Genomic DNA, 19,078 nt, shown 5'->3' on the forward strand with positions numbered 1-19,078 from the left:
GGACTCTTTCAAATTGTTATCAGGAAGGCCACAATAAAACAATTAGGGTACCTTCCAGATATGGGAGATATAGGGGTGCATAAAATAGATACAGCCTTTGAATTCATAAAACTGATAATAGGAGGTGATGTAATATGTAATATGTGGTAGTATGTTAGGTGATGATAAATGTTATAAGAAAAGTAAGCCTGGGTAATAGGTTGAAGAGTAGGAGAGGGTATTTGCTGAGTGTGGTCCTGTGGTCATGGGCAACCTCACAAATAAGGTGACATTTGAGCTTGGACTTAAAGGCAGTGGAGGAGTGAGCCATGTGGTATCTGAGGGAAGTGTTTTGGAACCCAGGAAAGTAAAAAGGCCCCCTGTGGGAGAACTTGCTGGTCACATTTGAGGAGCAATAAAGGGCTTGAGTGGCATGGGGGAGAGTTGTAGGATAAAAGATCAAAGAAGTAGCTGTGGCAAGATCATGTAGAATTTTATGAAGAGTTTGTATTTTATTCTGAGTGAAATGAGGAGACACTGGAAAGTTCTGAGCAGCAGTGAGATACGATCTGAGTTAAATTTTAAATGGATCACTCAGGCTGCTGTGAGTAAATGGAGGGTAGAAGGCTAGGTTGAAAACAAGGAGACCTATGGAGAAATTAAATTGTCCATGCCAGGGTTGGCAGTGACCTGAATCAGGGTGACTGTGGTGTAGAATGGTGTAATTCTTGATTTTATTTTGAAGGTAGCCTTGATAAGATTTGCTGGTGGATTAGATATGCTCCAGGAAAAGCTTTCTGCACTGACCTGATTTGGAGGAGATATTTGAATGATATTAATTGGCAGAGTATTCTCAGCAAAGGATATGGGATGTGCATAAACCTAGAATGGCAATGAGCTCTCCTTTTTTAGATAGAGGAAGGAATGGAAGTGGGGGAGGAGGAAAGATAGAGAAACATTGATTAGTTGTCTCCTGTACTCATCTCTATTAGGCTTTGAACCTGCAAGCTGGGTATGTGCCCTGATCAGGAATTGAACCTGCCACCTTTTGGTGTACAGGATGACACTCTGAGCAACTGAGCCATACCAACTAGGGTGATGAGCTGTGTTTTTATGTAAGGAGTAGAAAGAAGTCCTATGTGGACAGAGCATACTGAGGGAAGGGGAGAGTGGGAACAAAAGGTTAAACATAGATTTAGGGTCTCTTATAACAGCGTTTGCATTTTATACTAAGTATGTTGAGACCCAATCTACAATGAAAAAAGTTGCATTGGATATTATGTGGTAATAGATTATTGGAGGTGGATATGTTAGGCTGATTTCAACCGGCAGTAACAGAAAATCTTAATTGGGTTATACAGTAAGGGTTCTATTATTACATATACCAAGAAGGCTAGAGGTAAGGTGAATCTAGGATTTATTTACTGCAATTAGGAGTATATATAATTTTTGAGAGAAAAACTTCTAAAAGCCCCTGGGTGACTTTTATTCACATTGAATGGCTCATTCCAACCAATCTGGTGTAAGAAATTGAGACCATCATGATTGACTTAGACCAGTTATGACTCACTCTGGGAGCATGTGGCCTGAACAAAATTTGGATTTTCTTGGAAAGGCAATCAAGAGTGTTTACAACAGTAAGAAAGAATGGAAGCTGGGAGACAGGAGGGTATTGCAGGAGTTTAGGAGAGAGATGAAGGCTAGGACCAGAGTGCCAGAGATGAAAGTTAGGGTTAGGGTTAGGGTTAGTCATATTCCAGAGGTGAAGTAGATATTTGAATAAAAAATATTAACTCCTTTCTTAAGTCTCCCATTACATACCTCTTGTCTATAAGAAGACTCTGTAATAATTTTGTCTATCTACAGGAAAGTAGAGCAAATAGTTATTCATATTCCAACTACTGGCATTTATTGATACTGTGCTGTGGTGCATCACGGTGAGGGACATGGTGTTGTAGAAGACTAGAGTGAAAGTACTTCTGGCACTGGTCCACAGAAGAAAAGCTAAGTGTATAGATTAAGTATAGGATTTAGAAAAGTGGATAGGAAAGGCCTCATCAGGAACAAAGGAGATATGAATAATACCGGAGGGAGGAAAGTATAAATGATTTTATTTAATAAGCTACTCTGATGAGATAGGATCAGAGGATGCTTATTAGCTGTTGGCCTTCACTCAGTATGGCACTTGGTATTGTAGCGAATGGTGTAATGTGAATCTGTAGCATTCGGGGATTAAATCATTCACAAGTTTGACTATTTGATAGTGATCCCAAAGGTTCAGTCTGACTTATTCATAAATAATAATTTTGTTGAGGCATATATAAATTATGCTTGCATCCACAGCTTACTTGCTATTTTCTTTTCCCACTAAACATGCATTTACTCTCAGATGGTGATTTGGGAAGGAACATATACCTTGCACCTATAAAGGGCCTATTAAAATTATAATCCTAGATTTTGATAAAGATTGCCTAGGGAAAAAGTAAATGAGAATGCTTTGTGTTACATTATAGTTAACATAACAATAAAAGCTTTATCCTATAAATCCCAGTTTAATTTATCTTAGGACATTTATTAAGTCATTGTTATGTCATCTGAGGTGATTTTGCTACTAATAATTGTGTGACCTTAACTTCTCTAGTTTCATTACCATTAAGCATCTACCATGTAGAGTTGTGCGGTCTAAATGCATTTATATGTAAAAGAAGTAGGCACCTACACAGTGCCTACTTCTTTTAAAATGCTATGTTTTTGCTGTTATTATTAAATTAAAAGTACTATCTTTTTAAATATATATACACTCATTGATTTCCGAGAGGGAGAGAAAGATAGAAACATCAATGATGAGAGAGAATAATTGATTGCCTGCTTCCTGCATGCTCCACACTGGAGATCGAGCCAGTAACCCCAGCAAATTTAGAGAGTTAATGCAAGAGAGTTACATTGGCCTTTAAATGAGTTAATTATGTATGAAATGTATTTATATGTAAAAGTGCATGGAACCATGACCTCCTGGTTCATAACTCAATGCTCAACCGCTGATCCACGCCGGTTGGGCTGAAAGTGCTATCTTTAATAAAATTTCTTTATGTTTTCTAGCCCTACCACTTACTGATATCCAAGGGATAAATGTCATATTCACATGGGCTTTTAGAAGGATCTCCCCACTTTATGTCCTATGCTTCTGAAAACACCGCAGGCCTCCCTGGGTTTGCACCAAAGGGAAGACTTTTGACAAAATGTTTGATTTGATTGATAATTATACAAAAAGCGGCTATTTGTTTATTTTCCTTATTCTTAGTGGCATCATCATTAATATAAATGGCCAAGTTATTATTATTGTTTCTCTTTTCAAATATTGCTCATTCTTGAATTCCTGTTTATTATAGTTATTTTGAGTTTATGAAAACCTAACTGCGTAGTTTAATAGCTAGAGGTGTTATCTACACTGAGTGGCCAGATTATTATGATCTCTGAATGCATAATAATCTGGCCACTCAGTGTACTTATGTATAAGGGAAAGCTTGCAAATCTTGATATGTCAAGGGACCAGGAGATAGTGGCCCCCAGCCTCTGGCTAGTAAGTCCTCTGCTTCTTTCTAATTACCCACAATGCAGTTCTTATACATGGAAAAACCTTATTTTAAAATGCCAACTCTGTGGTCAGTCTACACTGAGTGTCCAGATTATTATGCGTTCAGAAATCATAATAATCTGGCTACTCAGTGTATATAAAACAGGGACAGTACAATTCGAAAGAGTATTTTTGTAGCTGTATAATAAAAGGTTTGGTCACTAGGCTGAGCTACTTTCCCAGTTTTTGATCTTGAGTATCTATTCATGAGAAATCTGAAGCCATGTGAGACTACACTGTGGAGAGTTTTTTGTTAGTCCACTTTAACACTTTATAATGCTCAATTTTCTCTTGTTTATATGGTCCTAACTGCCACTTTCTATGACTTTATAGCACTTGAATATTGAAAGGCCAAATATATTTTTATTTTATGATATAAAATATTTAAGCCCACCTGTAAATTTGTCATATATTATAATCTATATATTTCTGATTAGGTATATTGTTTATGAATCTAGCATTTTTATAGTAGATTGTTTACCTTAAATATCTTTTTCTGATAGCCTGGAAATTATAAGGACTAAATTTGTTCTAATTTTCTTAAAATAATTATGCTTAGTATGTAGACCCTTATTGTAGTTCTATACTTCTTTAATAGACAACACTTGAGTAATATAATTGTGTGGTTGGTAAAAATGAATTAGGGTTTCAGGATTTTACCAATGGGTGATATTTAATATTGAATGACATGTATGAAGACAAATGCTTTTATATATAATTTATTTGGCATTGTAAATGCATTTATCTTGTGAGAAACAGACCCCCTGTTGTCAGATGAAGTATTCTGGAAAGGTTTGGAGTAAATAAATAATAAAACTACTTTGATATACAATCTAACCAATATTAAATATTAAGACTTTCAGATGATTGATTTTAATACTTAATTAACTTATTTAAAGTCCAATATAACCCTCTTGCATTAAAGATTGGCAGAATTAAAAAAATAGAACTTAATTCTTTCTCCTTCTTTGTCTTCTTTCCCACTTCCCTCCATCCACCCTCTCTCTTCATTCCTTTTTTCCTTTCTCTCCCTTCCTTTATTTCCTTTTCTTCCCTTCTCCTTTGCTTCCTCCTTTTCTCCCTTATAATTAAGACTTTAAAATATAATAATTTCTACAATCAAATTTACCTCTAGGTACCAACATTTCTAAATAAAGTTTTGTCAATTCTATGATGCTCAATTATTCTGTCTCTTAATTGTGAAAATATAACTTCTATCAAAGTTTCTAGCTTTTAGAGCTAAGATGTCATATTTTAGGTTATATAGCCATCATGGTAAATGCATGCTACCTGTAACAGATACTTATTCATGCTATATCCTTTCTCCCTTTTATAATCGTGCTTTGGAAATGGTTCATTTAAGCTCTTTGATATGCTTTTCTTATAAGAGGTATCTTTATGTAAAGTAATATTACTCTGTCATTTGTGTTAGACTTTAAGTTTACCATCAGTCAAGAATTTAAATGAATGAAGTATGCTTTATGAGCTCTGAATATGGATGTCTTTAGAAGACACAATTCAGAATGCTAATTCTATGCCTGCGTATTAGAAACAGTGAAAAAATGAATGCAAGCTGAAATACATAGAACTTCCACTTTAGGAGGAATACATTTTTTCCCCCCAGAGGCTTTGATTATATGATGCCACTTTAAAAGAGAAAATTTTATTAAACTAACCTGTTTTGTCTGTACAATGCTAATAATTTGAAATTTTCACTTAGACACTTGTATTGCTTCAATTTACATGAAAAATAATACTGTTTTGAAATTTTATTTAATGTATGGTTAAAACTGTTTTCTAAGTTTTAGTGCTAACTCTTACCCTTTCTTTAAATATTAACTATTTCACAAGACTTCCTAATTTTCAATTAGATCACTTTTATCTTAAGATTTAATACTATAGGAACCAAATTGGTGCAGCCAATACAACTGTCTTTAGAATTAGCCTTGGTTTTTAAATGGCAGTTTCAGCCTGATGTGCCAATTCCTGTAACTAGGATAGCAGTAAGACCATATTGCACAACCAGTTTTGAGTTCTTTTGAATTTTGAGTTCATGTGAAGTAAGAACTGCTATTTATGAGAAGTATATCAAAGAAAGTGATATCTCCTTTCTCAGGTATTACAAGGTACATTACTGTGCTTTCTCAATTGGAAAAAAATAAGGTTGCCTTTATTTTAAAAATATTTTGAGGACCATTTTTTGTCAATTAGGGAAATTCTAGAGACATCTTGGTATTATTTAAGAAACTAAAATCCATCAATTACAGGTTTGAGTAGTCATTTACATTTTGGTCATTATATATTTTTCTCTCTATAAATCTAGATTCTCTGTAGACAAGATTAAAGCATATAACATATAGAAATCCAAGTTTATAATATAAATAAATATGAAATGTAATGATCTATTGTAAGTTTCAAAATTTTTATGCCATTTTGAGTTTTACAGTGATTATCTTAAAATTTCAGACCAACAATTTTTTCTTTAATTTATTTGAATTTTTGTCAAATACTATCTTATGGTCTGTATTTATAGGTTAAATTTTATTTATAATAGTGATTAAAATAATATAGATTCACTTGTTTAAAAACCTTTGATATTCTACTTTGTAGTCAAATATTTTCATTTTTGGTATTGTCAAAACACAAATTGGAAAATTGCTTCACATTGAAAAGCAACAGTATATTGTGATTTTATAAGATAACCACAATAGCAGCAACTAACACACGTATTTTTTTTATTCTAGAAAGCTAAAATGGCCCTTTATATTTAAAACAAAACAACAAAAAACAAAGCAGCACCTGCTTAATAAGTTACTTTTAAACTAGATTATTATTTAAATCCATAATTAAAAGAAAAAACATTATCTACTTTTTCAATAGACTTCTTCATATTAACTCATTATTACTATTCAGCAGGTTGTCTTTATTTAATTATAAAAGCATTTCAGTGATTCTGTTTTAATCCATAGGCATAGTAATTTAGAATTTAGTGGATGTCTCACTGAATAGAATTATTGTAGACTGGTGTGTTTGGTAAATTTTGTATTGTGGTTATTGGCTATTACCATAGACTTGTCAGTTTATAAAGAATTGTTATTCAAGTTAAAAACAAATGATTTCTTGAACTAATTTTCTCTAAGGATAAAAAACCATTAAGAACCTGTGAGTATCTTACATGAATGTACAAACATTATCATTGTGTAGAGTATTTTATTTTAACTATAGAAAGGTTTTTATATTCTTTCAAAAATATACTTTGATATAAGTATTTGTCTATTTCTCATAGAATATATGAATTCTTTTTTGTATATTTTATGCATTTGAAGTTTGTAACAGTGAAAGAATACTATATTATAAAAATAAGAAATTAAGGATATGATGTGAAAACATGCTATAGGAGATTAAAGAAATGTTAAATCTGGTAGTTAACATGGAATATGCACTTTCAAATGTTTATTTTTGTTTTTTTAAGAGTATTACAATATATAGAGAATATGAATCTTATATTAAAACTAGTAGCCCGGTGCACAAAATTCGTGCACATTGAAAGGGAATTAATTAGATGAAATATTTTAATATTGCTATTTGCCCTTTCTCTATAATAAAAGTGTGAGAGATAAAAGGAAATGAGTACAAAGTATATGAAAATAATACATAATTTTATTAATAACTAAACAATAACAAAATGATATAACAACAATAACAAACTCGTAATATAAAAACAACATTGATGCAAATAATGACTGATAAAGTGATTAAACTTATTCTTATATCTCTCTGTATACCACATTAAGAGCAAAAACACTTTCAGAGTGCTTGACTAATTTCCCTTGAGATAAAGTACTTACAACTTTAACTTTAACGTAACATGCTCTTTGAACTCAAGAGAAAGCAACAGCCATAACTGGTTTGGCTCAGTGGATAGAGCGTTGCCCTGTGGACTGAAAGGTCCCAGGTTTGATTCCGGTCAAGGGCATGTACCTTGGTTGCGGGCACATCCCCCGTAGGAGGTGTGCAGGAGGCAGCTGATCGATGCTTCTCTCTCATCGATGTTTCTAACTCTCTATCCCTCTCCCTTCTTCTCTGTAAAAAAATCAATAAAGTATTTTAAAAAAATACTTAAAAAAAAAAAAAGAGAGAGAAAGCAACATATAACTGACCATGTCCAAAAACGGGTTCAGGTAGGAATATTCCTACTCTTTCTAGAGTTTGTCCTTGTGATTTATTAATAGTCATCTCAAATGCTGGCATAACGGGAAACTATCTTTGAATTAATTTAAATGGGTAGCCAGTGTCAGATGGGGACAAATCAATTCTTGGAATCAGAACAATCTCTCCCTCTGCAGATCCTGTTAATATTTCAGCTTTGATAATGTTAGGTCGCAATCTTTTGATAATATATCTGGTACCATTACAAAGACCCCATTTACTATTAAGATTTCTCAATAGCATGATGATTGCACCCACTTTCAATTTTAATTTATGACACGGCATTCAATAGGAAAATTTTCCTTTTCAGCATCATCTGTTGAGTCAATGGAATCATCACTCAAATAGGTGTGAAAATCTCCATCAAGTATATCCAAAATTTCTTCATGTAATTTTTGAATGTGCTCATTTTTTGAACAAAAAATTGCATGTTTAGATATATTTTTAATATTATCTATAGCTATACTATTTCCAAAGGGGGCTTAAATAATAGATCCATTAAAAATCATTTCATGGGGAATTTCAATAATATCCATTCCTAAATGAAAACTGCTATCAAGTTTGCCATCTCCAAGTTTTACTAACCATTCACTATAAGCAGAATCCTCTGATCTCATATTTGTTTTAAGAGACAACTGTCTGAAACATCCCCAAACACTACAGTACTTTAAACTTATTTGTACTATGGCCAATCGTATAGCATGGCGACACAAAAATCCCCTCTGAAAAGAACTTTCCCACCAAATGCAACATTCAAATTAGCGCCAGCGAGAGCTTTATATGTATGGCACATGTGCGAGTCAAAGTTTATTTTTAAATTTCCAGTGTGTGTCATATGTACCGGTTGGTCGGACAGATGGACAAATGTCGGTCACTTAGCCTTTTATCTATACAGATTATGAGTCATGATTTTACCTTTTTAAAAAATTATCCTTTAATACCTCCAAAGCACAATGAGTAAGAATCTGAAGGTTTATGTGGCTTCTATATGGTTTCTAGGACAAAGTTCTTTCCTTTACCCTCCACTCACTTCTCTCTTTTTACTCTTGAATGTTAATTCTAACATAATTTTTGTAACACCTCTTGAAAAGGATCCCACCAAGTTTTTGATAGTCCACATGATAAAACTTACACAAAAATACAGCATGAGACTTTCATTCTCTCACTAACTTCTTCATATAACTGTAATTCCTCAGTCTCTATAGAATGAAAAATAAAAATAAAAGTGCCTTCTCTCATTCCAAGGCCTTTCTCAGTCAGGCAACCACAAAAAGAATGAGCCTACAATTCATGCCATGTAATCTCTATCAGGCATAATTCAAATCAAATCCCATCAGACAAAGTCTGGGATAATTAAAATGTATAAGAGAACAGTGGTGACCTGGGGGAGAACTTATGAAACTTTGTCTCCTGCTTTTGCTGAATATTCTTTTTGTTATGCTAGATTCCAAGCCCCAATCGGGGACCTGGTCAGGCGGCTGCAGGCGCTAACCCACGCAGCCTGCCCTGGTGCGTGATCCGTGATCGCGGACCTGGTCAGGCGACTGTGGACGCTAACCCACGCCGCCTGCCCTGGTCCATGATCCGTGATGGTGGACCTGGGCAGGCGGCTGCGGGCGCTAACCCACGCCGCCTGCCCTGGTCTGTGATCCCTATCCGGGACCTGGTCAGGTGGCTGCCGGCGCTAACCCACACCGCCTGCCCTGGTCTGTGATCCGTGATGGCGGACCTGGGCAGGCGGCTGCGGATGCTAACCCACACTGCCTGCTCTGGTCCATGATCTGTGATGGCGGACCTGGGCAGGCGGCTGCGGGCGCTAACCCATGCCACCTGCCCTGGTCCTTGATCCCTGATAGGGGCTTCGAGACAGGCACTGCTGGCGGCGGCTGACTCGAAGCCCTTATCCGGGACCTGGTCAGGCGGCTGCCAGCGCTAACCGCCTGCACCAGTCCACCATCATGGCTTGGATCCCACCTGCAGTGGGCGCTGCCCCCTCCCCCCGCCATCTTTGCTGGTTTAATGTGTATATTTGTTCCTGATTGGCTGGTGGGCGTGGCTGGTGGGCGTGGCTTATGGTTGTAATGAAGGTACGATCAATTTGCATATTACTGTTTTATTAGGTAGGATAGTCCATGGGCCAGATACAATTTTGAAATGTTGTTTTTTTGGTGTTTTTATTTTTTTTTTTTTATTTTTTAAAAATTTCTTTATTGATTAAGGTATCACATATTTGTCCTCATCCCCCCATTCCCATCCCACACCCCTCCCCACACATGCCCCACCCCCCTATTGTCCTTAACCGCTGGTTAGGCTCATATGCTTGCTCACAAGTCCTTTGGTTGATCTCTTCCCTTTACCCCCACCCTCCCCTACCCTCCCTCTGAGGCCCGACAGTCTGATCCATGCCTCCTTGTTTCTGGGTCTGTTTTTGTTCATCCATCTATGTTGTTCATTATTTCCCCTAGATGAGTGAGATCATGTGCTATTAGAAATACACTTATAAGAACCGAAAATGAGACAAGCAATAATGGTTATGCTGACAGGCAAATGAATCAGTCTGTAGTGAGTTTCTTTCTGGGCCAACAGTTCTTTTGAGACCCAATTTCAATGTCCAACAGTTCCTTATGTGTACATGTCAGCACTGATATTTCAGTTCTGGATAGTGGACAAATGGTGGTAATGCAGGTCCGACTCTCAATGGTTTGGTCCTGGGCAACCTGCAGTGATGCATAGCTGATAACTGCTAGTATGGGAAGACCACGTCAGCGTCTTCCATCTCTGGACTGCTTCTCTTCTGTCTTCATGGCTGGAGTAGTCCTGTCGATTCCTCTCTGTTGCTGGAATCCACATGGTCTCGGAGTTGTTGTCTGAAAATATACAAACATATTCTTGACCAAAAGTTAATAAAGGAATATTTTCTATAAATTTGACTTGGGATCCTATTTCATTTTTTGCCCAAATGATTTTCCTCTGGCTTGTTTTGACACCTTGTGTGTTTTTCATGGGTGTCTTGCTTTTAGCCTTACAATTAATTTTCTAAAGTATTAATTTTCTAGATGTAATTTACTTACAGGATATTTTTCCTTACATGATATTCTTCTACTATCCCCTCCTTTTTTGATTTAAATGTTAGGAGGCTTTTGAAAATTTTATAATGTAGTCTTGATGGCTTTTACATTTTAATTTTTTGCACTATAATATTACTGTTTTAGGTTCATTACATGGTGCACAATTTTATCATGAGATGAAGTACCAATAAAAATTTTAGTTAACACTTTAGGAACACCTTTTTGTCCAGTACAATTAATTTTTCTAGAATATTTGCTTGTTTCAACTAGCCAATTTAAATTTGCCTGAAAACTTCATAAAGTTCTTTTTTCTTAGAATTTTTATTATTTTCCAACCCTTACAAGTAAAGAGATCTCACAGAAAATTCTGGATTTCCAGCTTATCTTGAAAAGATTGAATCAGAATAAAGGATGTTCCAATTATTCACAGACCCTATCCTCTTATACCCCCTTATTTTATAAATTGTCTATTTCATAGATTAATGGGAGCCAAACGTAGTGTAGGAGTAAAGACTGTGAGTTCCGGAGTTAAAGAGGATGGGTTCATATCTGGCTTCAACAGCTACTAATTGTGTGGCTGTAGACTAATCTCTCTTAAACTCAGTGTTCTCTTTGGTAAAATGAAAATGGAAACGAAGATAGCATTGTTGGGAGGATGAAATGATGAGTATACATGAAGCATGAAGAGTAGTTTTTGTTGGCACATATTCATTACTTAGTATATGTTAACTATCCTATCTAATAAAAGAGTAATATGCAAATTGATTGTCACACCAAGACACAAGATGGCCACCCCCATGTGGTCAAAGATGGCTGTCCCATGTGGACACAAGATGGCCACCACAAGAAGGCCTGCAGGGGAGGGTAGTTTTGGTAAGTTAGGGGTGACCAGGCCAGCAGGGGAGGGGGGGGGGGTGACCAGACCGGCAGAGGAGGACAGTTGGGGGGGACCTAGGCCTGCAGGGGAGGGCAGTTGGGAGGGACCAGGCCTGCAGGGGAGGGTAGTTGGGAGGGACCAGGCCTGAAGGGGAGGACAGTTGGGGGGGGCCCAGGCCTGCAGGGGAGGGCAGTTAGGGGGGACCAGGCCAGCAGGGGAGGGTAGTTGGGGACCAGGCCTGCAGGGGAGGAGGCCAGTTGGGGGGGGGGGGCAGGCCTGCAGGGGAGAGCTGTTTTGGGGGACCAGGCCTTCAGGAGAGGGCAGTTTGGGGGCAAGGCCTGCAGGGGAGGACAGTTGGGGGGGACCCAGGCCTGCAGTGGGATCGGGCCTAAATGGGCAGTTGGACATCCCTCAAGGGGTCCCATATTGGAGAGGGTGCAGGCTGGGCTGAGAGACACCCCCCCTACCATGCACGAATTTCATGCACCGGGCCTCTAGTAATTAATAATGCTTTTTGCCTGACTCCCTTAGGCATTTGAGTTGGTGATCCTCACTTTCTAATAAAGGACTTCAGCGGAATTTCTCAGATTCTCTTTTATAATATAACTAATCATCTATATTTTGGTATTCTGTACTAGATTATATTCCCCAGATTCATTCTGTATAGTATTAAATATAAAAAATTTAACTGAGTAAACTTGAAAATCAGTTTTATTCAATGATTCATGAGTTGGGCAGCATCCCATCGAGCAAATTGAGAGGAGCTCCAAGTTGCTGTACAAAATGGAAAGATTCTATAGGCAGAATGGGGAAAAGAGTAGATTGTTTCATATTTCATTAACCTACCTATAGGGATGGAAGGGGATTACCTCCCTAGTGCTGATCAGGTAATTCCAGGTTGATTGGTTAAAGGTTACATTCCTGGGAGAAGCTAAAACTGCGATTAGGTTAAATATTAAGTCTTGCTTTGCCGATGTGGGGTTTAGTGACTCCATTTTGGGCCTACTGTTTCTTTTTTAGCAATAATAAGTATTCCATATATGCTAATTGAATTGCACACAAGCAAATACTGACAACTATCTTATTTCTGGATTTAGGATTTACAGCTTTAGAAATTCTTACTAAATGTTAGAGACAAAAGTTTTCTGCCTTTCCCAGTATTGGTTTTACCTAATCCTCTCCTTCTGTTAGTATAGCTTGAAAGTTCAAAAATAATTTAATTTCAAAAATCTTTGTGTAGATGGGAATTATTATTGACATAAGAATTTAGGAGGGAGATGTTCAAAACTATAAAAGAAAATATAGGTGGTTATTTATATAATCTTACCTTTGTAAGCATGTTACTAGTGACTGAAACCATAAAGGAGATATAGGTATTTTGGGTGCATAAAAATAAAAAGAATTACTTATGTCATGAAAATGCTTCATAATTTGAAGACAAACATTGTCTGAGAAAAATATGTGTATCCTATGAAAAAGGTTTAATATTCTTAATACTTAAAGCTTGCTTATAAATCATGTAGCCAATTATAATAATAAACTCCATCTTCACGGCAATAAACAAATGTCAGAGAAAACATATGAAGTCTTCAGTAATCTCACTAGTTACCAAGCAAATGCAATATAAAATTTGACTGTTGCACTGGTCCACACACCCCCCACCCCCCCCAAAAAAATAAAACAAACCACAAAAACACCACAGGCGCACACACAAAAAAAACAGGAATTACCCATTCCCATTGTTAATGAAGATCCACGGGAAATGAATTGTTGTGCACAAATATTTCTAGAGCAAAACTTGGCAAAAACTTACCACAAAATCTTATTTTTAAAATACATATGATTTGGTTCAGCAGTTACACTTATAAGAATTTATACTAAGACAATAATCATGGATATGACACAGAGATATTACTAAAAGGCATTTATCATGAGGTTTATAATGTTGAATAACTGAAAGCATCCTAATTGTTTACTAATAAGGAATTGGTAACCTTAAATTGTTATTGCTGTATAATGGAATAGTAGGGATACATTACAAGTGATAATACAGATTTTGAACGGAAAGGAAAACATAATAATTCATATAATCAGCATGTTTAGCATTATGGATCATATTAAAAGTGTGTACACACACACACACACACACACACACACACACACACACACACACACACTAGAGGCCTGGTGCACGAATTCGTGCACGGGTGGGGTCCCTCTGGGTAGCCTGCGGGGATTGGGCTGAAACCCACAGACCAACTCAGCCTGTAGCTCCTACCTGCTGCTCCTGCTCATCCTGGCCCCACTGCGCCTGATGCAAATTTGCGCCCACTGCCGCAGCAGTGCTCGCCAGCCATGAGTCCTGCATCTGGCGCCTTCCCAGGGAGTGGCCTGTGGGATTGGGTCAAAACCAGCTCTCTGACATCCCCCAAGGGGTCTCAGATTGCAAGAGGGCACAGGCCAGGCCGAGGGACCCCACCAGTGCATGATCAGGGCCAGGGAGGAACCATAGGAGGGTTCCAGGGCATGTCCAGCCCCGTCTCCTCCAATTCCGATCTGGGCAAATCAGGGCCGGCTGACCAGGGAGGGACATGGGCCCGCAGGACAAACAGGGCATGTCTGGCCCATCTTGCTCAGTCCCGATCAGCTGGACCCCAGCAGCAAGCTAACCTGGTCAGAGCATCTGGCCCCTGGTGGTCAGTGCACATCATAGTGACTGGTTGATTGGTTGACTATCTGCCCCCTGGTGGTCAGTACACATCATCACGACTGGTCGTCCAGTCAGCTGTCTGCCTCCTGGTGATCAGTGCACATCATAGCAAGCCGTTGAGCGGCCTTAGTATATCATTAGCATATTACGCTTTGAGTGGTTGAACAGTTGACTGGTCACCAGATGACCGGACACTTAGCATATTAAGCTTTTATTATATAGGATACGTGTGTGTGTGTGTGTGTGTGTGTGTGTGTGTGTGTGTGTGTGTATTTTAATGCCCAGAAGAAAGGTAGGAAGGATATGTAAAATGAACTGAAATGGTAACAGCAGTACAATACAATTATGAATGATTTCAGTTTGCTATATTTTCTATATCTTGAAAGTTTCTATTGTAAATATATATTATTTTGGCAGTGAAACAAAAGGATGTTACAAATGTGGTGATAATTTAAATTACAGTTCAACTTTTTGTGCAGTTTATTGACAATGTGATTGAGCATTGAGATAAAGGTTACCAATGAACGTCAGATTTGGGGAGAAATTGACATGGAAATTCAGTGCCACTTTTTCAACTCTTTGCATATGCTACCAATGTGTAGTAACATCCCCTGGAGCCTGTAGAAAACTTGTTAATGTCTGTAATGCTCATTTAATCATTTAGTCTTGTATTTATTCCCAGTCATAGCAGAAAGAAAACATATTTATCATTTTTTCCTATATTTTTCATCTCCCAGGTAGTCACTTTTGCTGATACCATCCAGTTTTCATAATGTATCATTCCTTGTCTGAAACTAGACATCCTCTGCAGCCAGAAGAACAAGAAGTGGGCATTGACCCCTTGTCTAGCTACTCAAACAGGACTGGAGGTAAGTTCTGTATACAGAAACATTCTGTGGTTACTGGGAAACGTAGCAGAGGGCCTTCAGTTATCTCTGCCTGCCTTATGTGTGTAATTCTGTGGATGAAACCAAGCAGGGAAACTCTGCATAGGTATAGAGCACTAACAGGAATGAATACCACAAAACATCTACTTTCAATTATAGACAAAAACAGACAAATGTTTAATGCACTGACATTTGTTTTTTAAAAACCATAAACTTAAACAATTACTTTATTACTAGAGGCCCAATGCACAAAATTCATGCAAGAGTAGGTCTTTCTTCCCCCGGCTGCTGGCACCAGCTTCCCTCTGCCACCTGGGACCTGGGCTTTCCTCCAGCACCTGAGACCCAGGCTTCCTTCTGGCTGCTGGTAGGCACCCGGGACCCGGGCTTCCCTTGCAGCTCTGGCTTCGTCCGGGAGGTGGTCCAGAAGAACGTCTGGTCTAATTAGCATATTACGCTTTTATTATTATAGACTAGAGGTCGGTGCACAAAATTCATGCATGGGGCAGGGGGGCGGGTTCCCTCAGCCCAGACTGCACACTCTCCAATCCGGGACCCCTTGGGGGATGTCCGACTGCCAGTTGAGACCCGATTCCCTCTCAAAATCCTGGATGGCTGGCTCATAATCGCTCACCTGCCTGCCTGCCTGGTCTCCCCTAACTGCCCCCCATATTGACCTGATCGCCCCCAGCTGCCCCCTTCCACCGGCCTGGTCGCCTCTTACTGCTCCCCCCCCCCCCCCCCCCCCCGCCGCCTGGTCGCCCCCAACTGCCCTGCTCTGCCAGCCTGGTTACACCTAACTGCCCCCCCTGCCGGCCTGGTCGCCCCCAACTGCCCCTCCCTCCCCCACTGGCCTGGTCGCCCCATGCAGCTTGCTGTTCAGTTGTTTGGTCATCCCTCACTAACCGCCCTGCCGGCCTGGTTGCCCTACGTAGCCTGTTGTTCAATTTGTTTGGTTGCCCCTCACTAACTGCCCTGCCGGCCTGGTCGTCCCATGCAGCCTGCTTTTCAGTCATTTGGTCGTCCCTCACTAACCACCCTGCCAACCTGGTCGTAGGCAGCCCTCTTGTGAGGGTGTGAGGGTCAATTTACATATTACCTTTATTATATAGGATAAGGATGTTGAAATGGAAAATGACTTTGTCAAACTTCTTTTAAAGGAGTGTAAGCATTTTGGTGTTGACTTTGCAGGAATTTTTTTTCCCTCCAGCAAGATGAGATTACTCCAGAATAAAAGACTTGCCTGATTCTCCTTTAAAAAAAATAATTGAAATTTATGTTGTACTTTTACAGATCTATGCATTTAAATTGTTGAAAGTTAGATTATTAAAAAGTAAACTATATTCAGGGCCAACCCCGTAAAAATTGGTTGAATGTGTATATATTAGAACTCTGTATTTTTTTTTTTTAGTATTAGTAATAATATGGTGTATTAGAAGGAAATGAATTTGTGAGAACTTTTGAAACCTTATCCTTATTTTTGAATGATTCACTAAGTGATAAAGTTGACTTATTGACTAAGAAAACTCCTTGTAATATTTCACTCATGAAATACACATATCAGGATTGTGAAATCTATTTTAAAAATCATAATTAGTCAATTTACATGTGTTTTATATACTTCAAATACAATTTTTTTTCTATATTGGTATAAAGATCTGTCATTAACTTATCTTCTGGGAATTTTAAAAATAATTTATTCCTTAAATTGGCTATTTTAAGCTCTTGACTTTATGGAGTATGTTATTGAAAAGAGTATAATTTGCCATACAATGTATTTTATTTTATATTTGCTTTTATTTAAAAGGGCTCAAAAAGACTGCTGTTTAAGGTTTTGAAATATAAAAAAATGAAATAATTATTATTATCCCATTTCAGTTTCAGCATTTAAGTATTTTAGTGGTAAAAATACTGCCTTCCTTAGTGATGTTTTTTTTAAATGTAATACCTGCAAGAATCACTTATAATTAAATAAGTCCAATTCTTTTGCAAACCCTTATATCAGTGGGTATTAAGAAAGTGAATATGTTTTTGGGTTAGACATATTTAAAATAGTTTCACCAAAATTTTCTCACTAAAATGTTTATTTTAGAGCATAGAATTTTGAGTTGTGTTTTTTAAGTGCATATTTTTCTCTCGTCTAGTTTATTAAATATGGAGGCTTGTGTTAAAAAAAGTAGTTAAAAAACATTTTAAATTAATTTTATCCTTTATTGTTGCAGGAATGAGTAGTTACCTTGACTGAAAAGGCTTTTCGTTTATATCCTAGCCTAACATTTCTATGACTTACAAAGTTATTAGGACTGAATTGATGTTTAAAAGTGCCATTAATTCATTTACCCCAAATGTTCATTAACAATGTAAATGTATGCTGATGTTCTATGAGACAAGGAAGTGACTAATGACTCTTCCAACTAACAACACTTAAAATGAATAGAAACTTTAGATAGCTAATCTTGAAGTAATCAAGACCCTCATTCAACGTGGCATCTCTGTATGCTCTAAAACAGCTGTCAACTGTTAAAAATATATACAAAACACACATACGCACACACACACATGCAGAAAGAAAGATATGTAAATATCTAGTTCTTCAAAGCCATAAAGGTTACTAACCATAGTGGGTTTTGCACATTGTATATGTAAATATTTTATATAAAGCATCTATTTCATCTTTTTAGATTTCCCTTTTGCAGAAAACGTGTGTAGCATTTTAATGGGATTGTCACGTTTACTTTAAAAATCATCACCTTTCTAGTATGTTTGTTTATTTTAATGTATGTCTTTCATGGTCTTCTCCATGTATTTGAAGCCTTTTGTACATTTTTTCCCACAAGGGAATTTGTGGATGATTCATTTTCTAAGTAGTCAAACATTGGACTTTAATCAGTGGTTTTCCTGTATAGGATTGATGTTTTTTTTTCTTAATTCCTGTTATAGGTTCCACAAGTACACAAATAAATCTTTTAATTTCTCAAATCTGAATTTAAACATTTATAAAGAAACAGTACATTACTGAATTAAATGATTTTGAGTATTCTGGAAAGCATTATCAAAAATAGCCACAAAATAGAAATGATACAGAGAAAACTGCATTTCATTGGTTTATTTCATGGGTGGTTGAGGAAAGTGGGCGAGGTCAGAAAAAAGAACTTTTGGATATATACATGCAAAATCTTAGGGCATATATTCCACGTGAATTAAACTTTTAACTGCTTGAATTGCCTTTTCAAATAGATAATAGCATAGCAAGTATGACATTTTATCTGTGACCTATTAAAATTGTTTATATACATGAATTAAATTCCCAGGTTTTTGAACAAAGGGTATTAATTAGTAATTGACAAATTACCTGTAATTCAATTGAAACCATATAAAAGCAAACTATTTGTTTAACTATTAATGATTATTCATTATTAGAATCTAACTTATAGAGACCAATTAAATTTAAAAAATAGTAATTTTATTTTAAACTGAAAAAAAAAAAACAGTATCACAATTTAGGGAAACCCTGGAATGACTAGTTGTTTTCACAAGCTTATAAGAGATTGTTGCTCATGATGAAAGAATATTTTCCTCTATTAGGTCTCTTTTGAGAATAGCATTTTGTCACATATTGCCAGTATTTTTAGCTTCAATTTTATATGCCTTCTTACTTACAACTTTTATAGTATTTAGATAATTACTACTTAATGTAATGCCTTTTTATATAAT

General features: G+C 37.0%; 1 protein-coding gene across 1 annotated transcript in view; it reads left to right on the forward strand.

The window, feature by feature from the left end:
- The window catches only part of TBC1D5 (TBC1 domain family member 5), a 463,678-nt gene that overhangs the window by 160,516 nt on the left and 284,084 nt on the right, over window positions 1-19,078 (forward strand). The window contains exon 4 of the mRNA XM_028129701.2: window positions 15,215-15,346. Within this exon, the coding sequence (XP_027985502.2) occupies window positions 15,250-15,346 (97 nt within the window). The 5' untranslated portion in view covers window positions 15,215-15,249. The remainder of the gene's footprint in view (window positions 1-15,214; window positions 15,347-19,078) is intronic.

The sequence above is a fragment of the Eptesicus fuscus genome, chromosome 18, assembly GCF_027574615.1.
Source record: "Eptesicus fuscus isolate TK198812 chromosome 18, DD_ASM_mEF_20220401, whole genome shotgun sequence".
NCBI classification, from domain to species: Eukaryota; Metazoa; Chordata; class Mammalia; order Chiroptera; family Vespertilionidae; genus Eptesicus; species Eptesicus fuscus.